The 27,080-nt window shown below is 42.1% G+C and overlaps 1 protein-coding gene across 1 annotated transcript in view; it reads right to left on the bottom strand.

Annotated features, from left to right (window-relative positions):
- Positions 1 to 23,355, bottom strand: part of DGCR8 (DGCR8 microprocessor complex subunit) — a 47,254-nt gene extending 23,899 nt beyond the window's left edge. The window contains exons 1-12 of the mRNA XM_044656594.1: positions 22,519 to 23,355; positions 21,835 to 21,994; positions 19,625 to 19,767; positions 19,111 to 19,393; positions 10,984 to 11,181; positions 10,381 to 10,482; positions 9,564 to 9,662; positions 7,398 to 7,480; positions 2,755 to 2,855; positions 2,540 to 2,646; positions 2,288 to 2,415; positions 75 to 199 (exon numbers count right to left, since the gene is read on the bottom strand). Coding sequence (XP_044512529.1) covers positions 75 to 199; positions 2,288 to 2,415; positions 2,540 to 2,646; positions 2,755 to 2,855; positions 7,398 to 7,480; positions 9,564 to 9,662; positions 10,381 to 10,482; positions 10,984 to 11,181; positions 19,111 to 19,393; positions 19,625 to 19,767; positions 21,835 to 21,994; positions 22,519 to 23,241 — 2,252 coding nt within the window. The 5' untranslated portion in view covers positions 23,242 to 23,355. The remainder of the gene's footprint in view (positions 1 to 74; positions 200 to 2,287; positions 2,416 to 2,539; positions 2,647 to 2,754; positions 2,856 to 7,397; positions 7,481 to 9,563; positions 9,663 to 10,380; positions 10,483 to 10,983; positions 11,182 to 19,110; positions 19,394 to 19,624; positions 19,768 to 21,834; positions 21,995 to 22,518) is intronic.
- Positions 23,356 to 27,080: the final 3,725 nt, after the last annotated feature.

Below are 27,080 nucleotides of genomic sequence, written 5' to 3'. Positions count from 1 at the left end.
GACTTCTCCCCCCCACCCCCACCCCCCGCCCCACTATGAGGTGACCTGCCCCCTTCCCCATGTGCCCAAGCCACCTGTCCCTCACCCTCTCCTGTGCCAGCTTCTTCATCTCCTCCTGCAGCTTGTTCAGAATGTGTAGGTTTGGCTTGTTCTTCTTGGCATACTGCTGAAGTTCGATGACGCTCTTATCGGACATTTCCTGTTGAAGAATAGGACAAAGGCAGGGGCTGTCAAATGGCAAGCCTGCCTGACATCTCGGAAAGGCCCGAGGCCCAACGGAGGTGGGGAGATGCTGTGGGTGTCCTCCATAGGCGAACCAGCTGAATGCAGGGCTGGCAGTAAGCAACTACTGGAGAGGTTCTCCCTGAAGTGCAAACAGGCTCAGCAAAGTGACCCGATTTCTGCATCAAGACTTGAAAGAGGGGGTGTGGACAGCCTCCCTTTTACCCGAGGCAGTGGCCAATGCGTCATTTGGCCTTTTCTCCCCTGTTTAACATCTCTCAATCCCCAAGGTTAGGCCCCAGATGGCCTTTGCCATGCAAGTCAATGCTAGGAGCAAAGTTGGACTAAGGGGCCACACAGGCCACCTGTTAAAGGCACAGAGGGGCCTTTTAAATGCTGCTCCCACCAAGCTCGAGGCAGTCTGGGACAGAAAGTCCACACCTTCCAGAGGACTATTATTAGAAATTAGATAAATAAATTAGAAAGAAGCTTCAAAAGTGGGAGGGAGCAACGGCCAAGGGGACAAGTCAGATAAGGAGAGGTGCCAAGAAGACGACAAAGGAGGTGATGGGCAGTGAATGGTAAAGCATTCTCATTAAGAACACCTTGGGATGTAGAGGCAGAAGGCCTACTCCTCATTAGCTGTTCCATGTCTGACTGGTCTGTCTGTAAATCAAGCCTTGTCTTGTCTATACTTCCCTCAGGGGACCTAGAGGGTGCAATGATTCTCTCTAAATTAAGTATCTCAGGTCAAATGGACTCTACCAGGATCTGTGTTGAAAAGGAGAACAATCGACATGAGGCCAGCCTCTTTTGGAATGGAAGAAGAAATCCTCCCTACAACATCCTCCCTGACCCCCAAGTCATCTTAAAATGAGAAAATACAAGCAAAGCTGACAGCTACCTAACCCTGGGCAGGTCACTCCTGCAAAAAGGGAGAATGAAGTCTAACTGACAGGCCGTGGTCCTCGGGCCATAAGGAGGCATGGCCTTATCTTTGTCCTTGTAAACAGGACCACAGCAGAGAAGAAAAGCCTAGCAAGGTAAGGCACTAAAGAACATTCCAAAGGGGCCCATATTTCATATAATGGGGATGCAATCAACATCAATGGATCTGTGCCTAAATTTTCATTCTTTAAATGAAAATTTGTTCCAATGATACCTTCAGCAGAGATGGAGAAACCTCTTTATTTACTTGCATACTCATATAAAAGAGTCAGTCTGGTCACCTCGAACCTTTATCAGCCCTTGCCTTTATTGTCCACAGAGTGATCTTCTCTGCCTGACTTCGCATTCAGCCAATTATTCTACTTGGTGTCACCCCAAGAGGAAGGCAGTCAAGTGAAAACCCATAAGCGCCAGGAGAAGGTTATAATTCTTCTAAGTCTCAAACTCAATTGTGTTTTCATAGTTAAGGCTCCCTTTAGCAGAGCGCCACAACGCTAGATTTGGCAGAGTGAGCCTGCCCAGACCGAGCCAGGCTCCCTAACTCCCTCCTCCCCCCCGAATTCCATTCACCGAGCTTCCTTGCATGAGCCATCTGATGGTCTGACCTGGTGTCAAGTATGAGATTTATCTGTGTAAACAGAGCAAACTTCAAAGACCGCTCGATTACAAAAGGCCAGACAAATCTCAGTTGTAGGAATCATCATGCCAGAAAGCCTTTGGTTTGGCTCATCAAGTGGGAGGCTGGGGATGAAGAAGACGGCACCTAGAACGGGCCTCCGGAGGTCCGAAAGAATGTGGTGCCCGAGTGCATTCACATTTCACTGATCAAAGCTATCGGTGGGGTGTGAGAAGGATCCTGCTGCCAGAAGGGGCCCGACTGAACCTCTGAGATCCTCCCTTTTCAACAATGAGATTCAGATAAGGGTCCATTTATGCTGAGATACTCAACTAATTCCCAGATTTCAACATCTCAGAGAGGAACCCTTCCCCACGTGGAACAGGCATAGGAAAGGCTGTGGACAGAAGAACATGCTTCCAAAAAGGAGCACAAGCTTTCAGCTGAGGAGATAAAAAAGGAAGCCTGGTGACCCACAAGTGAATGGAGAGCTCCCATTACCTGTTTTACCATCTTGTTGCTCTCCCGGCCATACATGCGCAATAAAGAGCCCCAATTTTTGACATGGGGGTGCAGAAGTTGAAGGATTTTCTGAGAGGCTAGTTGTTTCCCTACTCTCTTGTTTTTACCTATGTGGGAAAGAGAAAATGGGAAGGAACATTAGCAGGCACCTCCAGCAGAGGTGAAATCAATTCCTACAAGAGTGGAAGGAGGGCAAACAAAAGCCAGCCCAAGAGACGCAGGAACCCTTACACCAGCCTCGGACAGTGTGCTTCCCACAAGTCATCACATATTCACTCTTCTGGTTTTTTCCAGGGATCACTTCAAACTTGATGGTTGTGTCGCCCATTCCGTGGTTTCTTTAAGAGATAAACAGACTTCTGTCACCCAAGGACAGGCTCGAGAAATGAAGACAACATTAATCCTGGAAGCTCCCCAGCAAGCAGCTGCCTAGATCCTCCTCTTACCTTTTAAGGCACTCGTGGAGAATCTGATACGGTGACAGAAGTCCCGCCTTACTGGTCAATTCATACACCCGGGAGTCTTCAATACTGATATGGTTAAAATACTACCAAAATAAAAATAAAATAAAATAAAAACCCTTCTTAAATGTGCAGTCAAGCATCCGTGTACACATAAGTCATCACACTTCAGGACAATGAAACTACAGTAATTCTACACTCGCTCCTTTTAACTAGAAACACTCCAGGCTTTAATAAAATGCTCAGTGGAGTTGGACATCGCAAGCACTGCTTTGGGGTTTCCTGGAGTTTCAAATCAAAACTCCCTTTGTCCATTGTCAATCATTTGTGCTAAGAGACACTAACACAAAGAGGCAAAGTTAGCTTCTAAGAGTCACTGAGATTTATGGGATGAAATCCATCAAACTGTGGTTCTGGAGAGATTTACCTTATTTAAAAGAAATAGGCTAAAGCCATCAGGTGGGTGGGGGTATTGCAGGAGCACTGTAGCTTAGGAAGATATACTCTTTAGAATCCATGCAATCATTCTACCTACCATCTACCAAAATATGCAATCGCTTTTCTCAATCACTATTGGCCCCCAATCACCACCATCCTAATAAAACTCAAGTCTGTTTGGCCCTAAAACCCAAATCGGTCTTTTCTGCTCCACGCTCTTTCCTATCTCTCCTCCATTTCCTTCAAGCACCACATGAAAAGCCCTTGGCTGCCTTGGGAATACTCGCTGGTGGAAGCAGAGTGGGAATAAAGGAAGTGTCTTTGGCTTGGTCTCAAGGAGGGGCCCAAGAGCTGCATCCAAGTAGCTAAAGGGTTAGGGCCAGATCTGCTCTGCTTGAGCCCAGAGCAGAGAACCAGGGGCAATGGATGCGAGATTATCAAAGAGCCAATTTGGTGTGCATTCCAGGAAAGTCTCAAACACTTGAAACTGTCTACAAGTGGCATGGAGGGATTAATGATAGATTCCCACTCTTTGGAGATGTATACGCTCTAGTGAAGACTGGGTCAGAGGACCTGGGCCCAGGTCACTTCTGCATCTATAAAACAGTATGGTTATCCTCGACAACTTCTGTTAATACAGCAGTGATCCTAGGATTCCTTTGGTGTATGGGTCGAATTAGATGGGTTCTGAGGTCCCTCCAGAAGGCCAGAAAGGCTGGAAAAATTTCCACATCAGAAATCTCCAAATCTATTCAACTTTTCCTGGTTAATTCCCCAAGATCAGTGTAGGGGTGGAAGATTTTAAATTGGTCAGGAAAAAAAAAACATCCAGCAAGCCATGAAGTTCTGGACTATCAAAGAGTAAAAGGGACCATGAAGATGAACTAACTCAGCCACCTTTGTTTTACAAAGGGAGAAACTAAGGCCCAGACCAAAATAATAGAAAAAGCTACAACATGAGTTCAATCCTTTGATGCCAAAATCTGCAAATCTCTTCCTGCAGAAAGCAGAGGAATACAGTGGAACTCTCTCTAGGAGTTCTCCAACGAATGATTTCTCCCCTGTGGAGGGAGGGAGAGAAGATGACAACTCTGAAGAAAGCTTTCACAGGATGATCCTGTTTGGGACCTGAAGGCCCTGCAGGAGAGAAATTTCATTCTCACCATCAAGATCAAGGAAACAGACATTCAGCAAGATGGCCACAAGAGGTGTAAGAATGGGCCCCATTTGGCAGGAATTCACTGGGGGTGAGGCACATGCTGTTTCAGATCCCTCACCAGTGGGGCAAATCTCCAATGAAGCAAAAGAGCCACAAAACCCAAGAGCAAGTTACAAGCAGCTACCAATGATTCAAATGGCAGGCCTAAATCTACAACCTTCCAGGGTTACTTCTATTGTAGGGTGCAAGTTTGAACCAGGGCTATTTTTTAAAAAGTCCAACCTGATGTCTTTCAATCAGCAAAGCCCAAGAATAGCCTATTCGAGTAGGTTCCTCACAGTCACCCCACTGTCAAGACTCACCAATCTGGGAGTGAGAGGGAGGTGGCATGTCAAGAAGCATCTTTTAAGACACACAACCAGGTGGTCCAATGCCCACATCACCAGCCCTGGAGTGAGAAAGACTCATCTTACTAAGTTCAAATTTGGCCTCAGACAATTCCTAGTTGTGTGACCCTGGGCAAGTCACTTCACCTTGCCTGCCTCAAAAAGCAGCAGCAGCATTTATTAAGTACTTACATGTGCCAGACTCCGTGTGGCAGGTGCCGGGAATACAAATACAAGAAGAAAAGATGGCGGCCGCCCACAAGACCTTACATCCTAACAGAAGACACCACCGCATAAACTAGGGAGCGGAGCCTGTGTGAGAGGGAGCGTGGCCCAAAGTTGGGGGGCCGAGGATGGCTGGTCTGGCTCCTCCTCCTCTGGGAAGAAAGGGAAGTCACAGGCTCTGACTTAACAAAAGCACAAGGATGACACCTGGGTCTTTCCAAAGACTATCGATACTAGGGAGGGTCCCATTAACACTGAGGAGTGGGCAGCACTTAACTTCATTAGCCAAGAGAGAACCCAGGAAGCTGGTGAAGAAATCAGGCTGTCAGGCCCACTTGGGAGGTCACTCTGAGGAAGAGATGACAAGCACTCATTCATTCCAGTATTTATGAAGTCCCTCCTAGTACCAAGATGAAGAGAACAGAGAGGCCGCTCTCTTATGGGAAAAGGAGGGCAGAAACAGGGCAGCCTGAGGTGACCTCTGGAGCCAATGATCAGGTCTCACTGGAGAGATGCCATCAAGGTTCACAGAGGGGGCATCTGTAAGGCCTGGGGCCAGGAGGGCCACAGCAGCAAGGGGAGGAGGAGAGGAGGAACAAAGATCAAGGCCTTCAGACTTAGAGGTAGGAACATGCGGTCAGGGAGATTCAACTGAACAATGAAGGGAATGGCAAATATGGCCACAATAATATCCGACAAGCTCAGCCCCAGACACACACACATAATGTAGGGAGGCGGCCACTCCAGGCACCCACCCACCTGGGCAGGGGGCCTTTCCTGCAGCCTTAGGGTTAGGCCAGGGCCACCCAGCAGTAAATGCCAGAGGATGAGGAAACGGAGGCACAGAAAGGTTAAAGTGAGTTCAGACAGGATTTGAACCCCATGCAATATTCCCACATTTGGCCCTGAAAGCTCTTCACAGCCTGGTCCTGCCTTGCTTTCTTGTCTTCTACTTTCTTCTCCTTTGCACCTTCCCGGGTTCCAGTACCACCAGCCTCCTTGCTCTTCTCACAGATTGCCCCCATCTCCCCACGCTGAGCCCTTCTCTCACTCACTGGCCAGTGCTCTCCGGCTCCATCTTCCTTTTAGCTCTTAGATGCCTCTCTGGCCCCCAGCCCAAGGAGACGACCTCTAAGTGTCCCTGAAGAGATTTCCTGGCACACACCATGCTTTCCCATCTTGACCCAATGAGTGCTTTCCCTGAAAGCAGAACCTGGTTGTGCCTTTCCTGGTGATTATCAGGCTCAGCCCTGGCCTGGCACACAGAGAGCACTTAATTAATGCCTGCTGATGTACTTACGCTCATCCTCACCAACACCACCAAATGAACCCTCAAGGACAGAGAAGTGCCAAAGCCCTAGAAATGGCAGCACTTGTGCAGGCCAGATTTCATCTCCTCCCCTTTCGCTCCCAGTCCCCAAGGGCTGTAAACCTCAGGGCAACAGCCACAGCTCATGCACACCCAGGAGACATTTCTTGATACTCCCCAAAGGTTCAAAATCAGCTGTGACTTTTATCATTGAAAACATCTGAGAAGACGCACATGGAGACCAGGCAGCACTTCCTCTGCTGGAATGGGAGCTTCTTGAGAGCAGGGGTGGCTCTTTCCCTGTTCTCTCTCCAACCCGAGCTCTTGGCTCAGGGCTCTCTGCACCCTATAGTCAATCACCCAAGACACAATGTTCCAACCCTGAACGCTCCCTTGGGGGGATTGGCTGAGGCTCCTCAGACTTCCATGATCTCCCACCCCACAAACAGCCTGGCTCACACTTCTTGCTGTCTCCAACTTCACCAAAGACCAACTCTCTTCCCAGGCAAACCCTGGCCCTTTCTGTAGGATTAAAAACAAAAACAAAAAACTTTACTTTCCATCCCTGAGAACCATTGGTTCCAAGGCAGAATGATAAGAATTAGGCAATGGGAGTTAAGTGACTTGCCCAGGATGGCACAGCTCTGAAAGTATTTGAGGTCACATTTTTACACTACCCAGGACTTTTGTTATCCGGGTCTGGCTCTCTATCCACTGAGCCGCATAGTGAGTGGCCTCTTTCTGAGGGATTTTAGTACCTCTAAGGACAAAGAGAAAGAACAAAATAGTATCCTGGTAAGATCCTGGAGAAGATGGCTCTAGGGCCCATTAAAGAGTTAAGGGGGGAAAAGCAGCGTTCCCCTTCGATAAATCTCAGAACTGCTGGAGAAAGGAACTGGGATCACGGGGAATCAGGATGAACCCAGGATCCAGAACCAGCATCCCTTGCCCTTGACCAAGGACAGGACTCTAAAATTCCAATGCTCCGTCAAGGCAGGGCTTTGGGACCTGCAATCTTCATGCTGTAAAGCGCTAACTCATTCACACCAAGGGGCCTAGGACAGGCCCTGCCATGGCATATTCTGGACAAGGTCCACCCAATGGTGCTTACCTCAAGTTCTTCGCTGTCTTTGGGTTTCTCGTCAGAGGTCTGCTTAACAAAGTCAGGGATGAGAATTTCCAGTGTGGCTCGGGCTAAAAGAGTAATCATTTTAGTTTATGTTCATTCTTAATTACCGTTAAGACGAAAGAGATCTAGAAATCCATCAGCTTGTAGGCTTGAGGCAGCCATGGCACCAAAGCTGGGACACGTGTTCTTCTATCACTAACCCATGAACAAGCCAACAATTAAATATGGGAAACAGGTGATTCTTCTGTGCACATGTGTCCATCTAGGGAAAAAGTTTTAATCCTTGACCTACCGTTCACTGGTCCCATATGTACTCATGGACCCATTCCCTTCCTCTCTACATTTCTAGTGTTCATTCATCATGTGGTCTGGGTCTGGCGTCTCAAAATTTGGGAAGTGGATGGGACCTTAGAGATCATCTAGGTCACTGTCCTCATTTACAGAGAAGAAAGAAAGCTAATGCCTAGAGGTGGGAAGTGAGTTGCCCAAGGTCATAGAGGAAATCAGTGAGTGGCAGAGAAAGGGTTCAAGCTAAGGTCCAATACTCCTTTCACTACACCAGGTTACTCTTACTTTAATTGTTTAATGCTAAAATTTAAGAGTAACAAAAACTGCCACTGTGAAGCATTCAGAAATGAAGAAAAACCAGATGGGCTCCCAGAGGCTCCAGCAGGCTCCCATAATCCTCCTGGTGAAGAAAAACAAAGTTGTGACCCAGGAGAAAGTCACCTGAACCTCTCCTTGCAACATTTGAGATAGACACCATAACTCTTTGCATAACTTAAGCTCATCCCATTCCCAAGTGGGGAAACTGTAACTATTCTGGAACGAAGTCTTCTTCACTTGGACCACACACAGTTCTGGCTCGGTCGGTCCACTGTAAAGTCTGTGGGGTCAGTATAGCAGTTTCCATCTTCCACCCCAAGTGCCTACCCAGCACAGTGGTACATAGTAGGCACTTAAATGTTTGTTGAATTGATCCTGAGCCTGATTCAGCCCTTCTGTGATGAAGACAACACCAGGGTCTCATGAAAATCCAAATGATTTCTGCAAAGGTGACTGAGGCACACAAGGCTGTTGTTGGTGCCTACACAAAATAGCTTTTGTCTACTGTAATTTTTAAAACTCTTCTGTTTTTCTGTCTCCATCTTCCACCAGGTTGTCTGTCACCTCCCCTTCTGTCCCTGTTGTCAGGAGATGTCCTGACCCTACTCCCCCCCCCCCCCTTAAGGTTCCGCTGTTTCAATTCTGTGGCCTGGAAAAGCTCCCCTGACTCAAAAGACAGAAGCCTGCAGGGTACCCTGAAGGGTCGAGCAGGCTTAGCTGGCACCAAAGGGGGGTGGCGGTGTTCAAAAGCCTTTTTTGGTCCCTTCCTGGGCAGGGCCCAGTGAAGTAATGAGTGACAGTAAGGTGGACTTCTAAATGCTAATCATTTTAGTTTATGCTCATCCTTAATTACCATGAGAGGAGAGAGATCTAAAAATTCATTAGCTTGGGAGGTGGGCAGAGTTAAATGTTATGAGTCAGGCTTCCTCCTCCTCCAATTTCTTTACAGTCAGGAAGCAATTTAATACAATTGAAGGGTGATCAAATTCTGCTCTGAAAACCTGAATTTGGCATTGCTGTGAAAAGATTAAGAGAAATGAACCTGACCTGTAATATCACTGGGACCAGAGATTCCTGGGTAAGGAAACTTCCTTATAAAGGCAGCCCAGCACATTTTGAGCAATATAAGAGCCTTAAGGATTGGGCTTAGAGCCCTAAGGGGGAAAGTGATTTTGGCTGGGAAGGGGGCCCTGGGAACTTGGGACTTCAGGGGCTCAAGCCTGGTTCTTTAACCAGTAGGCCATGCTGCCTCTATCATCATGGAAAAAGCACAACGATGCAAAACAATTCTTAAAACATAACAAAAACCCACTGTGAAATGTGAAAACATGGTTTGAAGATGTCCAGTTCTAAGGCTTAGACGGTGTACTGGCATTTTACCACTCTTAAGCTCTCCAATAGCATCAGCATTCTCTCTCCACACCCAGATTGCTGCTGCTATGCACTTGTGCCTTCCTTAACCCAGACAGAGAGAGGCGGGGACAGTAAAACAGACGGGCAGCGGGGCAGCAGGGCAGTGGGAGGTACAAACGCGCACGTTACCAGCTTTGTTCTTTGCAAGCTTTTTGCTGCTTGCAGTTCCAGCCCCATAGGTCACTCCATCAATAGTCACTGAGGCTCCAAAAGGCTCACTTGGGTTCTCTAAAAAATGGAAAACATTCTCTTTAAAATATTTAGCCTAAATGAAACACCACTCCAAAAATCCTCTAACACAATGCAGGATTTAAATTCGCTAAGTTCTAAATCAAACATTTATGAGTGCCTACTATGTGTAGCGTTTTATAAGGTACTTTTAAGAAAAAAGAAGAAGAACTGGAAAAAAAAAAAGCATTCTTCTCCTGAAAGAATGGAAAATCCAGCAAAGGAGGATAGACACAAGGAAAAAAAATTTCTAAAACCCACCAAGTGCAAATCAATACAAACTGGGTTTGTTACTGATAAGAGGCTGACCAGAGATGACTGAGGAGGTAGCATGGCCAAATGGGAAAAAAAATTCTATTTGGAATCAGAGGATGTGGGTTCAAATATCACCTCTATTACTGACTGTGTGTGTGTGTGTGTGTGTGTGTGTGTGTGTGTGTGTGTGTGACCTTGGGCATGTCACTGCCCACCCTGCCCCCAGCTTGACCATATCTCAGGTGTGTGGAGGAGACATCTCTAAGGTCCAGTCCAGTATTACAGGCAGGCTCTTTAGCTCCTAGGATCTTAGCTAGGGGCAGTGGGCGCAGGACAGGTTAAAACAGAGTCAGCACTAAGGTCAGCTCCCTTTGATCCCTCAGCACAGGCAAACTTTTGTGTCTACCAAGTTAACCAAGAAGAGGCTGTAGATACAGCCCCTAAATGAGAGAACAAGACTTACCACATTCAAAGAAAGTGTAAACAGGGCGAACCTTGAGGACTCGCTGCATGTACTCATGTAGTATGCAGACTTCTGACTTCCCATTGGGATTAATAACAAATTCTGTGACAAAGAAAAAACATTTTGACAACATGGGGACCTTTAAACTCCCCCATCCCCACAAAAGGACCTGTGGCCATCACTAAAGTAAGAGAAATCTATATTTGGAAAGCTGCCAGAGCCAGAGAATGAAGAGGAGAGCCTTGGAATCTCAGGAGACCCAGGTTTTAAAACCCAATTCTTCTGCTTCTTAACCAAATGACCTTGGACAAATCCCTGGGCCTTACTTTCTTCATTGGTCAAACAAGGATTACACTATTTGTACTCTATAAGGCTCAAATGAAACTAGTCTTGCAGAAATAAATTAACATTTGAATTTAAAGCTTCAGTTATCTAAGTGTCATGTCACTAGACTGGAAATATTTCTTGCACAAATTGTTTCTTTCACATGTGGACTATTTAAAAAGGTTGCAGAGGCTTATTTTACAACACAAAATTGACAACACCCAGTTAGCCTGGCTAGATTCTGCTAACTTTACAATTTAAAAACATTTTAAGACTCACCTTTCTTTGTGGGCGCATCATGCACAGACAGAGTAATGAGTTTCTGGTTGGCAGGCAGGATGGGCCTCTCAGACTCTGCCTGCTTACGTTTCATCTCACGATTGAATTGGCGTCTTTCTGCCCAAGTCCTGAACTTTTTCACAGTAACTTGCTCAAAATCAAAACGCTTTTCCAGATAGTTTCGAAAGTCCTCAAGATCTGTGCAGGAATTACCAAAGAAACATTACTATTTCTAACCATCAAATTATTAATGACTATTTGGTGAAAGCAGAAAACAATTAAAAGCATAACTATGAGGCAAGAGGAGACAAAAAAAAAAAATCTCCACATGCTGATATGACAGATGCTTAAAAAAACCCTGGAGAAACAAGAAAAGGACTAGGGTAGACAAGGGATTGGTGTAAACCATTAAGAGCTTCAGTAAAGTAGAAGGATACAAAAAACAAATCCACAAAACTTAATAGCATTTCTATACAACAGTAACAAAAATCTAAGAGCAAATGAAAGAGAAATGAATCCCATTATATATAAATGCATAAAATACACCAATATACTAAAGTAGAGTGGAAACTTTTGCAAAACAAGAATCGAAGAACAAATTCAGTAATGAAAGATCATCTTCAGTTGCTGGTGGCTAGGTCATACCAATACAGTAAAAAATAAAGATGTCAGCCTCAACGGATTTACGGACAGTGCTATAGTAAACTACCAAACGGATGCCTAAAGGAGCTAAATAACAATGAAATTAACTAAGAATAAATGGCTTAGAAGAGAGAATAAGGGAAACTAGTTCTTCTAGACAGTTATAACAAAACAGTAATAATAAAAAAATCTGATGCTGGCTAAAAAATGGAAAAGTAGAGCAGTGGAACAGACTAGATGAGGAATCAAAAGCAAGCAGAGTCAATAACTCAATGTCCAAATAATCTAAGAACATAAGGTACTTGAGGAAAAACTACCTATTTGACAAAGAACTATTAGAAAAATCAGAAATCAATTTGACAGAAATTAAGAGTTAAGTTGATATCTCACATGAAATCAGTTCAAAATAAGAGACATAAGCATAAGATTATGACAACTAAAAAAAAAATTCCCAAAAGAACCAGATGAGGTATTTCTCAAAGCTTTGGCTAGAGTTCTCCTTTTTTTAACCCTTACCTTCCTTCTTAGAATCAATACTATGTATCGGTTCCAAGGCAGAAGAGTGGTAAAAAGCCAGACAATAGGGGTGAAGTGACTGTGTGCGTGTGCGTGTGCGAGAGAGAGAGAGAGAGAGAGAGAGAGAACGCACTAGGAAATGTCAGCTAAAGTTCTTAATGATGAACTAAGAGTCTTTTACTAAAGGGAAGAAATAAATTAAAATAATTGCAGTTACATGAAATGGAAAAGTTTTATACGAACAAAACCACTAGGATTAGAAGGAAAGGTATACTGGTGGGGGGAAATCTTGGCTTAACTCTGATATGCAAGATTTATGGAGACTAACACATGTCTAACACATATGGTCCAAAGGCTTTAAACAAAAACAATTCTTAAAAAGAACTACAAATAGGGCAGCCAGGCAGTATAGTGAATAGAGTGCCAGGAGTTAGCAGGTCCTAGATTCAAATCTGGCCTCAGACACTTCTTCCTACTTGTGTGACCCAATCTTTGAGTCACTTAACCCTAAAGGCCTGGCCCTTAGGACTGTTCAGCCTTAGAATCAGTTATCAATTCTAAGACAGAAAGTATAGGTTAAAAAAAAACCAACTACAAATTATTTAATAGATGTAAAACTGCCCCAAATCACTAATAATTAAGAAAATGCAAATTAAAAAAAAAACTTAGAAAACTGATGAACATAACAAAGGATGGAAATAGTAAATGTTAGCTATGGGAAATCAAGGTAAACTCACATATATTTCGCTGATGAAGCACTGAACTGGTATACCTATTCTGGAAAACAATTTGGAATTAATTCTAAGTAAAAAGTGACTAGAATGTTTTCGACTTGTGAAGTGTTTTGTGACAGGAGACTGGCATATATATCCCAACCTCTCCCCACCAGAAGTCAGACTCCCCCTATTGACCCCTGTTTTCTAGGACTGGGCTCACAGAGCCCAATTCCCACACCAAAATGTCAACAGGCAAAGGCCCCGTCCAAGGATCCACAGTTCATGTCTGAAGAAAGGCCCCAGGAGAGAAGAGACATTGAGGAAAAAATGAGCTCAGATGCCAAGAATAATGTTTAATAACAAGGCTCTCTGTTTGATATAGTTTTATTGGCAAATGATGGGGAAGAGTAGGAAAGGGGTAAAGGGAGACAGAGATCAGAGAAGACAATATATCTACAGAGTAAACTCCCCTAAGGATGGCACTATGTTGGGGTGCATAGACACACAGGCCCTTTAAGCTGGGAAGACTTACTCCTAAGGGTCATGTGTGCTCATGGGCAGGGGAGATGTACTCTCAGATGGACAAGCTCCAAAGTGCCCTTCTGAGAGTGGCATACTTAAACCCCAATTTTATTGGCCACATAAAGCTGGTTGATTTGCATGTAAAGGCTCGGGGCACACAAGTGATTTTGAGACACACAGGAGCAGGGAGAAAAGACAAACCAGTGGTTGGCAAGATATTACTACTGGACACGGACATACTAAAAATATCATTATCAGTATTTTTCCATGACTAATTTCTATAAACTTATAATCTCTTTTTAAAGGTAGATTTTCATGATGGCCTCATGACCATCAGGCCCAACCTGACAATGGTTCTATGCTCATATTCTATGAACTACAACATCCCTTAAAGGGAGACTGTCATGATTGTCTTGAGGGCTGACCTTATAATACAAAGATCCCACCACTTTACAAAAACAGGCAAGTCTTATATACACTAAAATGCTGATAGAAATACTTGTGGCAGCAACAAAACAAAGGAGATGCCTGCTGAATGAGGATGACTAAACAAACTGTGGCACTTGAATGTAGTTACTATTGTGCTGTAAGAAATGAAAAATATGAAGGAATCAGAGAAGCATGAGACGTCTATGAACTGATACAAAGTGAATCAGGAATCAGGAACACTAATTATAATGACAAAGTTTGTTCTGGAGATGAGAAAATAAAAGTAGTTCCTTCCCCTCTTCTTCGCAGGGTTGGAGGCCAGGGCATGTTGAAAATTTTTATTGTCCACTTCAATTTATATGGATCAATTTATAAGACCAGTTTTGTCATAATGGATGTCTCACTAGGAAATGAAAAGGGAGAGAAATATCTAGAAATAAAAATTACACAGAGATATAAGAATTATCAATGAAAACTTCAAACTTTAAGAAAATAGTGGTTTCTATGAATCAAAAATGATATACACATCCAGAATGGATCCCGGTAAACCTCATCACCATCTAGATAGTGAATGAAAAAAGTCTGCCAAACCTCATCTGTCAGGGACCAAACCTACAATGTGAGGCTTCCAAGAGCCAAAATGACAGAGGAAGGGAGGAATAATTTGAGCTCACCAAACCCATCCCCAAACAATTACCAAAAATCACCTCAAAACAAATTCTGAAATAGCAGAACCAATAGAAAAAGGGGTGAAAAGTTTTCCAGCCTAAGACAGCATAGAAGGTTGGCAGTGAAGATGTATCTCACTGGGATAGGAAGGGAACATGGTGTCTGGGCAGATCAAGATGGGGGTGGGGGGTAGGGTTGAAAAAACCAAAGGTGGAGACAACTGGGCAAAATAGCTGTAGGCTTCCTCCAAGTGGGCCAGCCAGGCTGCCACAGCCAGTACATACTACAAGCCCAAGCAAAAGAAGCTTGGGACAGTATTCCCTCCACCCCCGGGACAGAACTGAACTTATAGGCATATAAACATATAGGCAGAGATCATGAAATATGATGGAAAAATGAGCAGAAAAACAAAGAAAAAAACTCCTAACCTTAGAAAGCTACTTTAGTGACAGGAATGCTCAAAGCACAAACTTTGAGAGAATGCTAAAACAGAAGCATGTGAAGCCTCAAAGTTAAGTGTGAAAGGGTATCAGGCTCAAAAAGAATTTCTGGAAAAGCTCAAAAAGGATTTCAAAAATCAAATATTAAGAGAGAGAGAAGAAAACTTAGGGGGAAATAAATGAGTTTGGCAAGAGAAACATAAAAATTCACTGAAGAAAAATCCTCTAAAATCTAGAATTGGCCAAATGGAAAAGGAGGCACAAAAATCCACTGGAAAAAAAAAATAACTTCTTAAGAAGTAGAATTGTGGCCTCAAGACACTTTCTAGCTAAAGTGACCCTGGGCAAATCACTTAACCTCCTTTGCCTAGCCCTTACCACTCTTCTAGCCTTGGAACCAGTACATAGTATTGATTCTAAGATAGAAGGTAAGGGTTTAAAAAAACACCACTAGGATTAGACAAGTGGAAAACTAAGTACAAAAGCTTAATAAAGAAAATGACTAAAAATTAGAATCAGGCAAATGGAAGCTAATGACCCATAAGCATATCAAGAACAATAAAGCAAAATCAAAAGAATGAAAAATATAGCAGAAAATATTTATATCTCATTGGAAAGACAACTGACCTAGAAAACAGATTGAGGCAAGATAGTCAAAGAATTACTGGACTGGAAGTCATGATCAAAAAAAGGACCTGGATACCTTTAAAGAAATCATCAGGAAAAACTGCCCTGATATGCTTGAGCATGGAGAAGAAATAGAAATTGAAAGATTACACAATAAATATATAGCACACAACTACCTCACAGAATTATCAGAAAAGTATATATAGAGAGAGGCACACAAGCAAACTGTGTATTAGACACAAAAAAGAATCGGGTCTCTGCTCTAGACTTTCTCTTTGACAGTGGCAAACCACCTTTGGCAAATATGCATCTCTAAGTTTTGCCTTCATAAAGGATGCATTTGACTGCCTTTGTTTTTGCTGAATAATATCTGTGGTGACCCCATTAGGAGTTTTCTTGCCAAAGATACTGGATTTCCAATTCCTTCTCCAGCTCATTTGACAGATGAGGAAACTGAGGCAAACAGGGTGAAGTGGCTCCCATAAGGTCATATAGCTATAAGTGTCTGAGGCCAGATTTGTGACTTCAGGCCTGTAAGGGTGAAAAAAGAAGGTGCTTTCACCTTTGGTGCTTAAATCTAAAGCTGGGCAATGTAGACTTAATCTAATTATCATAGGTCCCTAGCTATAGCTACATAGATATCCAATTTTTGCATTTGATACACAAAGACTACATTCTCAATAAGTTTGTAGGGATGAAAAAGTTGGCATATTTTCTTTTTTGGTTCATTATCTTTTCCAAGCATTACATATGATATTCCTTTTCTTTTTTTCAGATATATTTTTAAAAATCCCACTATGATTACTTCTTTTGAATTTGGTCTAATCAGTTTAGTTGCTCTTCACATACTTCCTTTCTTTAGCATCATTTCTACTTACTATTCATAAATTGTGGCTCTACTGCTATTGATAAGGAAATAATTTTTATATTGTCTCCACAGATCTTTTCCAGTCCCCCACCCCCCTTGTTTTGTTTACACGCGCTGTCCTTAATTATCTTTGGGATCAGATTAGCTGGCACAGTGGATGGATCACCAGGCCTGGAATCAGGAGGTCTTGGGTTCCAGTCTGATCTCAAAGACACTTCTTGGCTGTGTGACCCTGGGCATGTCACCTAACCCTCATTGTCTTGCCCTTACTATTACTAGTCTTCTGTCTTAGAACTGAACTTAGAAGTTAGAGAAGGAAATGGCAAATGACTCCAGTATCTTTTGCCCATCCCAAATGGGATCACAGATAGTGGTATAACAACTGAAAATGACACACTTAAGTAGATCTTATGACAAGCTTCCTACAGATTTATTTTCCCTATCACTGCTTCTAGCTGAGCCGTTTTATGAAGTGACAGTTCCCACAATCTTTCAATGTCTTCCTCAACTTATGTTAAGTTTTTGTTTCCCATGGCTGCCATTCCTCTGCTTGGAGAGAAGAGCAAGTATTTGCTGGCAGCTTCTACGTTCTTTTGGCCTTGCTGAGGAGACTGGATCAATCTACCTTCATTAAACTTCTTAGGGAATGATTATTTTGTCAGTGTCTGTTCTTTTGTCCATTTCCCATTTCAGCATCAATATTTTCTTTAAATAGGTCAAGTTGGTGTCATCAACTGCATATCTCAACTGATCCTTTCATTTCCTCTAGTTTGACATTTGCTTTGATTTTTAGCAAGTTATTCATTTAATCTCCCCAATTATCATCCTTTCTACAGCTGACACTGGCACATATCATGCAATTTTCTTTAGGGTGGTATCCAGGGAATATTTATCATCAATATTATAATATAACAAGATTTTTAGGTGTCCCATGAAGTAATGTTTCTTGTTGCCTTTAGATTCATGAACAAACCAATTCAGATAACTCTTCTTTGCCACTCCAAAAAGAAGCTAGAAGTCGCCTTTCTGGTTTGCATCAACGCTCTCCTGTCTTCTGGTTTTATAGTTAGTGACAATGTCAAGACTAATGGTTCAGCGTCTCTAGACAAGGTCATAATTAGAGTACCAAAAGCTTAAATCACATTTACATTTTCTAATGGCTTCAAACTCTACAAGGGTTTGAACAAAAGCATCTTGTATTTTTCCTGTTTCATGACAACACAACCAGTAGGCTGACCCTCAAAAAGCTCACCCATGACCTATTTGTTGCCAGGATCACACTTGATGTCTTTCTAGCAGTGTAGAGATCTACCCTCTGTTAGCAATACCCGAGAATCCAAGATCAGTCCTATACCACCCCCTAGAGGGCTGGTGATCTTATTCCAATCAATATTCTAATACTTCCAAGTAATAGGTGAAGACAGAAGAATAGGGTTTTAAATCCTATTTTCTCACATTTATTTGTAATCTTTGCCTTTACACAAAAAGAAATGTGACCTATGACTAACACATCATGCCTTTCTTGGTTTCTTCTGCAGGATCACCATCTGGGCTCCATAATTTTCTAAACAAGGTTGTATATATCCCAAGTCATTCTCATTCTCATTCTCTCTCTCTCTCATTCTCTCTCTCTCTCACACTCACTCTCACTCTCACTCTCACTATCTCTTGAGTACAATGCTTTTATCTAGCCCAAATCTATGGAGCTCTAGTCCTGTATCTTCAAATGTTGGAAACCACCCACCTGGAGATTTTGAGATTCATGAGATCTCAAACTCACCAGGATCCAAATTAGGACTCTTTCCCCCACCACACAACACACCACCTCATCCCAATTTCAGTCAAAAGTATCAACATCTTTCTGAGTCACTTCCCAAGTTTATAACTTTTATCTGAAGCTTTCTTCAATCCTCCTAAATCCCCTCATTGGAGAAAAAAAAATTTGGACATAAAAAAAGAAGAAAAAGTCTTCATTTCTAAATACATTGTATCGTTCTTGCCCATCCTACAGGCTATCCCCTGTAACAAATGGGTAAAAAGGCAGGATCAAAAAATAATTTAGCCAAACTAATCTAGTTGCCAGATCTTTTGATCCTTACCATTCCCAACATCTCTTATCTATATTTCCTATCAACAGACAGTCCCTCATTACTTCTTCTAGACTATTGCAATATATTGCTTTAAGAAGGTAGTGGAAAGTATTCCTTTTCTCTAATCTTTCCTCTTTCCACCCTGTTCTCTATATGGTAAACTTCTTTTCCTAAAAGTACAAGTCAGACCATCTTACTCCACTGTTCTCCAGTGCTATTATTCCTAGGATCAAAAATAAATTCCTCTGGTATTTAAGCCCTTCAATATACATGACTCCAGTCCACTTTTCTAGGATTATTCCACATCATTCTCCTCCAAGCCCAACCAATCTGTATATTCTTCCCCACAAGTGGCATTCCCTGCATAGGCTTCATCTCTGTGCCTCTGCCTCTCCTAGCTGGCTTGGCTCATTTTGACCTTTCAGAATCTTCATAGCTCAATGAAGGGCCACCACCTCCTACAAGGCCATCCCTCAAATCCTTAGTATTGGCATCTGTGTACATACTGTTTCCCCTTTAAGAGCAGAAGAGGCTCGCTCTTCCCTTTCTCTTGATAACCCCAGCACTTAGCACACTATCTTTCAGGGATAGGCCTTCTTAATGCTTACCAACAGATTCATCTTTACACACTTCCACTTTGGCCTTAACTTGTCCTAAGGCTCCTTGGGCTGTGTCTCCTCCTAGAGGTTCTTTCTCATCAAGGGATCCAGAGTCCACAGCTGTGGAATCTGGCTCCTCAGTCTGGCTGTCCAACTCTGAAGCTTTCTCCATGGACTTGATTGGAGAAGCATCCCCAATCGGGGTGATGTCATTGCTGAGTTCTCTTTCTTCGTTGTCCTTCATTTTCTTATAATGTAGGCAAGGAATGCTGCTCAGGGGAGGATCATGTTTCTGGACAGACAGTAAAACAGCAATGCTTCGTGAATTCCAGCACACAATTTGAATAATCTGATTTTTCTTATTGGACACTGGTTAGCTACAAACAAAAAATTTCCAAGACATGCAATTCTAAGTTTAAGCATTTACAGAACTCTCTTATAAAACTAACCAAGGTGATTTCAGTCTTTCTAAACATGGTTAAAATTTAATTCTTACATTACCAATGACCAACAAACCCCCTACCCTTATGCTTCCTGTTCCTAAGAAGTATGGTCTGGACCAGGTAACAACTCTAGATTCTCTATGCAGATAGACAGGAATTCCAGAGTTATGGAATGTCATGATCCATCCATCAGGTAATGGTTCTGTAGGCGGGCGGCCACGGCCTTTATAAAAAGACAAGAAAATCCTGAAATTACTTGGAAGCTTTTGCTGCCTTGAGAAAATGTTCATTCAATAAATTCAATAATTTCTGGCAAAAAGAACTTTAAAATTTTTTGTAAAGAGTCAACCAAAAAAACTCCCCTCCTTAACCAAACTGCGAACATATGCATATTTATTCCAACAATGGCTCTTCATGTTCCAAGTGCTCTGTTTTCAACAACCTGGCAACCCAGTTAAATGATCCAAACATCTCTTCATTGAGGAGGAATCCAAAGCTCAGAGAGGTAGGGAGGGAAGGCTTCACAGTTTGTGACTAGTAAGTATAAAACTGGCCCTCAAATCTTCTGACTACAATCTTAGCATTCTTTTGGTTTACTCTGGCAACTCCCAAGCCAGAAGGATAACACTTTTGGTCTGCCCCCTTCCCTATCCCTTGCTTCAGGGAAAACTCCCCCAGCCAGATTTAAATATAACTGGGAAATGCTAAATGCTATTGCTCTAAATCAAAATAGTTTTCATTGAAATGCTTCTTCTTCTGGTGACCCATACCATCCATCTCCTTACCCTTAAAGGTTAAAATGAAAACATCATTTACTATTTTCCTCATTTTACAATTTATAAAAACCAATTTGGAACAAAAACATTTAGTATGTTTCTTTGCTAACAATTGTATAGACAATCAAAAATAAGTTGCTATTTAAGACCCTCCCAGCTGCTTTCTGCCTTAAGAAAAACATGAATCAGGTCAAGCTTTCCTTAAAAACTTGCTTTTTTTAAGGGGACCTTTTACAACTCTTAAGGATCAGTGATTTCATTAGTGGAGATACCCCTTTTACTTACTACCCAGATGACACCCCTCCAAATCTTTGTTCAAGAGTTGAAGGAGTTGCAGTAAGTAACCACTTAAAACTTCAGCACCTGGATCCTTAAGACAACTTAAAATCTGGCCCCGAAATCTAAGCCTTTCCAAGTTTGGCCAGACCTGATGGAATCTGTGTTCCACTGGTGGAGCCAAGTTTATGACTAGAAGCACAAAAAATATTTCCAACCTCCAAGAAAACTTCAGTTTAAATGTTGTTAACTGTGGGGAGAAAAGCCCCCAGAATCAAAAAGATATGCTGCCTTTTCTGCACTTTATGTCTTATGTGCCAAGATACTGATGTGCTTATGAAATAAGGTCAGAAAGCCTAGGATCTGGTAGGCAAGAGAGACTCTGAGGGTCGTCTACTTCTCTTTATGGCTAATGAGGGAAAGGGTCTTACTTTCTAGTACCATCCCTTAACTGGCCAAAAGATGAGAGAATGGTTATGTGGATGAGGCAGCTGGCATAGAGGGCACATGCTATATCGGAGGCAGTAAGAACCTTAATCCACAGACTAGATTCATCTCTCACTCTAGTTGGACTTTCAGCCTATCCCCATACCTGTCAGCTGACAACCCACACTACTGCAATCCTCCCCAAGCTTCACCTCCTTTAAGGGGATGTGAGGAACCTTTTTTCTGGATCCATCTGCCATCTCCAGACTGTGATCCGTACTCTGATAGCTGCTCTCAAGATGTCTTAAGAGCAAGGAAAGAGTATTTAATGAGTCTCCTTGCTCTGAGACAGCATCCCAGTTAGAGGGGAAAAAACCATGCTTCTTCCAAGGCCTTTGTAGAAGGAGCTTCCAGTAGCTCCTCAAAAGTGGAGTTTACTCTCTGAGTTAAGGTGGTAGATCACTTCAGGTCTATCTCTGCATTGTGAGGCATAATGGAAAAAGCAGTTGCAATGATACAATCTTGATTCTGCCACAAGCCCTAAATAACAGGGGTCCTCTTGGCCTTTGATTTCCTCATCTGTAAAGTGAGTTGGACTAGATAGACTAGATGGACTTGGAGGTTTCAGAGTCTGTGATCCTCATTCCAAACTAGCTGGAACCCCATTTTAGAAATAAAAATATTCTTGGCCTAATACATAATACAATAAAAGCACACTAAAATCATGACCCCATCAGTATGCCTAATTGCAGCCAGTTGTGTATTCTCTGCTATCTTCAGAAGACATATTTGAAACTTGAGAAGCATCTTACTTTTAAGGACGGTCTTTATTTTGGTCATCATTGGCTGCACAGTTGTTTCTCCATCAGAGAGATGATCACTCTCCCCTCCATATTTTTCCTCAATTTTTCTCTTTTTGGGAGCACAAAGGCCCTCTTCTAGGAGTGCATCCACATCATTGTCAAAATCATCCTGAAAAACATTCTTATCAATCAGACACTCTATCCCAGGGCTACCATGTCCTCAAGAACAGATACAATTGACTATTCCATTGGCGAATGTAACATCATTGATAAAAGACCACAGGAAAAATAAGAGAAAAAGAGGCGGATACAGCTTTCAAATATGGTCACTGCATCTCCATTTAATGGTTCAAGATCATCTGAAAGACAAATTCAATGTAATCTTTCACTTCACACTCAAGCCCCAGGTCAATTAAACACACCACAAATGCAGAGTTCACAGCAGCACCTTCAGAAATGGTTACTTGTTTCAACTGGTCCAAAAAAAGGAAAAATGATTAGTGACAACTTTTTCTGAGAGTTTTGAGAAAAATTTAATCCTTCCTAATGCTCTCTTTACCAAAAGAAAATCATTCCACCATGCGGGGTAGGAAAAGCTGGCTTCTTTTGCAGTATTGGCTTCTAAAAGACACTGTAAGACTAAGAGGATTTTTTTCAGATTTCTCTAAGAGCCCAAAAAGTCATTGGACATACCTCATAGGAGAAATTCAAGGTGTCTTCATCCACTTTATCTCGTTGAGAAATTGCTTTAGCTGTGAACCCTCCTGTTTCTTCCTCTATTTCCATATTGTCAGTAAAATCTTCTAACTCATCCAGTACTGCATACTCCACTCTCTTTTCCTGATCAATCTCATTTTCCTCATCCCTCTTGTCTACACTCTCACCCACTACTCCTACTATGTTCCCATGACTACCATCAAAAGGACACACATGGAAATCTCCTTTGACATCATTTATACTAAAAGCTGCCTCAGCCTTATCGTCTAGTTCAGCTCCAGTATAAAGAACCTTTCTGTCTTTGCTTTTGCAGCTTTCAGTGAAGCTGACACTAATCTTAACATCCTTAAGCAACCTAAGATCTGGGATGAATTTTCGAACTAATGGGGCGTGGCGAGCTGTTCTTGGGCTTAGGTCACAGTTGTCTGGGTCTATGCAGAGGCGGCTTTTGTAGGGAGCAGATCCTTTGGTGAGGAGCTGGGGTCCGAAGTGGGCGTATATGTCCCCAGCAGGAGGGGTATCTGACTGTCCAGCACCACCAGAGCCAACGTCCATTACGTCTGCGTCACTGGACGTTTGCAGGGGAGGTGGTGGAGGCTCTTCGCTAGGAGGCAGTGGCGGGAGATAAAGGTGGTTCTCCACATTCAATTCTCTTGTCAACTCTTGTTGGAGAGGACCTATGCTTTCCAATGTCTCCATTATTTTAAATACTATTAAAACAACCACTTTAAAAGACCAAAAACTCAAGTTATATCAATCTATTCTCCTAACATGCAAAAATCCATCAAGTTAAATGTCTCGGGTTTTAGTCAATAGGCAACACCGATGACTTAGCTAAGCTGACTACATTGTTCTTTTCATTAATGTAGACAGCTTTTAGAATCACTGTCTCAATTATTGGAAATCACAATGCATTCAGCTTAAACAGCTGAAGATTTAAGTGGAGGGAGCGGCTCTTCAATCCATAAATTCCTTTTCTTCTTTCAACCTGCAAAGAAATTGTTAAAAAAAAGAGGTCACATATTTGCTGAAATATCCCTTTTTACTGAACAAAAGGATTCCATATAGTCAACATTGAAATGGGAACAATGTGGGTTTGCTGATAATTATTTGTATTTTAACTTCTTCACCATCCAAGCCATTTTTAAAGGAACCAACAAAACACACTCATTTGCAGCTTCATGTACACATTTTCTGGGTATACGGACATGACATGTTCATAGCATTTGGTGCTAGTTTTAAGTTCAGAATTTTTTTAACAACCTTCCCCTTTTCTTTCTCCAGAACAAGGACTACAGCAAAGGTCAAAAGTTACAATTACTTTGTTTCTTACTCACAAGGCACAGAATTGATTTATACTAGGCTGGTTCTAGGACATCTTAGAATACTTTAGAGAAGGAAAGAGAAAACAAATCATTAAAAACACTCCCATAGTGCAATGCAAATACTAGCAGAACAGTTTAAGTCATAATTCACATTTCCCTGAGATAGCGCAATTTGAGATAAAATTCATTCTTTCCAGGTTAAGACAAATGTGGGGCTCACTTTATTGACAAGCCCTCAGAGTTTTAAGTAATGCACACTGATAGGCTTATTAACTCTTTCTTGCCTTATCAGGATGTAGGTTACTAATCATATTCAAGGACTTAAAAATATGCACAATAACTATTTTGCTCCTGAATATAATGCCCAATCTGCAATTTTAATCAAGTTACTATCTTAAACTATAACTCAATTGATCACGTGTGTATTACTTGTCTCTGGTGCCAGACTGCAAGCTTCTTGAAGGAAGGGGACACGCTGACCAAGTTGATTTGAATATAGGTCTCAAAATGAGCTGCCCTACACAGGAAAACAAATAGTCATATAGAAAAATAACCCAGCCCCACGCCAAAAGGGCTCACTGGTTCCCAAATGATGACCCTACGGGATGACCTGACATTCCGGGGGCTCTTGGGCCTAGGATCCCAGGCTACCTCCAGTGGGGTATCATCTATAGAGGAGAAACGAGTTTGAATTCTGTTTTAGGAATGCTGAGTAGGAGGCCATTTGCAAAGAGATGACTGAACCATGGGAGCTGCAAAGATCACCAAGCCAGAAAGCATAAAAAGAAAAAAGCTAGGGAGAGAGCTTTAAGGGACACTGGGGGTATGACAAGGATGAAGACTGAGCAAAAAGACAGGTGCCCTATCTCATGAATACCTAGCAGGATCCAGAAAGAGTGGGCAGTCAAGAGAAGAACATAGATGGGGGGAGTGGAGGGGGAAGCCATTCCAATTCTAAATCTATGTTTGTTACAAGTTTCCCCAAGTCCTAAATGGTCAAAAGATATGAACAGGGAGTTCTCATATGAAGAAATGCTCCAAACCATTACTGATTAAAACAAATTAAAACAACCCTGAGGTACCACCTCACACCTATCAGATTAGCTAATAAGGAAAATGAAAATGATAAATGTTGGAGGGTTTATGGGAAAATTGGGACACAAATGCACTGTCAGTGAAACTGGGAACTGATACAACTATTCTGGAGAGCAATATGGAACCATGCCCAAAGGACCAAAAACTGTTGACCCAGCAATAGCACTATTGGGGATGAGTTAGGGGAAAAGGAGCCACTTGTACAAAAATTCTTAGTAGCTCTTTCTGTAATGGCAAAGAATTAGAAACGGAGGGGGTGTCCATCAATTGCAGAATGGCTAAAGAAGTTGTAGTATATTGTTGTAATGGAATGCTATTGTGTCTTAGGATGAGTTCAGAATAACTTGGAAAAGACTTACTGAACTGATGCAAAGTGAAATGAACAGAACCAGAAAAACAGGGTATATAGTAACAAATGATGATCAACTATTAAAGACTTAAACTATTATCAGCAAAACAAGGCCCCAAATAGCCCCCAAAGGACTCAAAAAAATACTCTCCGCTGCTGAAGGAACTGTTGGAGTCTGACTGCTGATCAAAGAATGCCAATCCTTTATTTCCTTCATAAGATTTTCACTGTATGTGTCTTCTATCATGGCATAAGCAATATGGAAATATGTATATTATACTACTTATAGTGGAGATTTGGATCATAAAATATTAGAAAACCAATGTCAAAAATTTCTTCTACATGCAATTGAAAAGAAATTGAAAGAAAAAAAGACATTACAGGTAATTTTGGAAAAAGCAGTTTCAGTTAAGTGATAAAGTGGGAAGCCACACTGCAAAAGGTTGAAGGAGAGGAGAGTGGAGGGAGTATAGATGGATAGAACAGGAGATGTCAGAATAACTACAGTCTCATTAGCACCATATCTAATGAGCCAGAATAAACCATTTACAGAATGAGAATAGAGAAGCTGTAACAAATTGTGTGTACACAACTCAGCTTTACACTCTGATTAATGTCTGGGCCAGGCCAGGCCCCTAAAAGAGGAAGACAAGAACAATAGATTCTCTCTTCGCACAAGTGAAATTAGGGAATATAGGGTTTAGAGTCAGAGCATCCAGAAAATCTAGAACTAAGAGACTTCCAAAATGGTCTAGCCCAAGCTCTTTTATAACTTGGGAAACTGAGGCCCAAGGTGACTTGTTTAAAATCATGCAGTCTCTTCTAAGACCTGGGATTTAAACTTAGCCCTCTGACTCCAAAGCAAATAAATCCATTCCAGCACACATTCTCAGTTCACAGAAGGAACAATTCAGATTTAAAGCCAGCTCTCTCATCTTACCCATCCTGGTCCCATTACCCTGAAACCACCCTGTGCCGATCCTTCTTCCAATCACTTCAGGTCTCCATTCAGGCTCTTCCTCTTCCAGGTCTTAATGTGTCATCTTCCCTCAGAAGACTAAAGGCTTAAGGGAAGAGACTGACCCACCTGTACTTAGCAAAGTGCATGGCATATAGGAAGTGCTCAATAAATGCTTTATTATTCATTCATAAAAAAAATTTTGGCTTAAGACTCTCCCAGCAAACACTGACAGGTCCTACCAACCTGCAGAGGGTTCAAATATAGACCAGAAAGAGATTGAGACGAAGTAAAATAGCTGTTCTGCCTTATAAACTTTGTGGTTTTCATTTTAACAAAAATGTAATATTCAAGTCTTCTTATGCTGTGTGTGTGAGAAATTGAATGATTCTCTCTACTTATTAGTCCCTAACTTCCAGCATTCAGTCTTTAAGTGCCTAAAGGAACTGTTCAAGTGGATATCCCATAATCTTAAACTTCCTAAAGAGGCCATCTAACAGGAATGACCTCCAGGAATTGATGCAGAGTGAAAGGAACAGAACCAGGAGAACATTGTACACAGAGACGGATACACTGTGGTAAAATAGAATGTAATGGACTTCTGTACTAGCAGCAATGCAATGACCCAGGACAATTCTGAGGGACTTATGAGAAAGAACTGTAGAAACAGAAATGCAGAAGAAAAACAACTGCTTGATCACCTGGGTCAATATGATTGGGGATGTAGATTCTAAGCCGTCACCCTAATGCAAATAATATGGAAATAGGTCTGGATCAATGACACATGTAAAACCCAGTGGAACTGCTTGTT

Source organism: Gracilinanus agilis, chromosome 1, assembly GCF_016433145.1.
Source record: "Gracilinanus agilis isolate LMUSP501 chromosome 1, AgileGrace, whole genome shotgun sequence".
Taxonomy (NCBI): Eukaryota; Metazoa; Chordata; class Mammalia; order Didelphimorphia; family Didelphidae; genus Gracilinanus; species Gracilinanus agilis.
The sequence above is the reverse complement of the archived record's forward strand: the minus strand, read 5'-3'. Positions and strand labels throughout refer to the sequence as shown.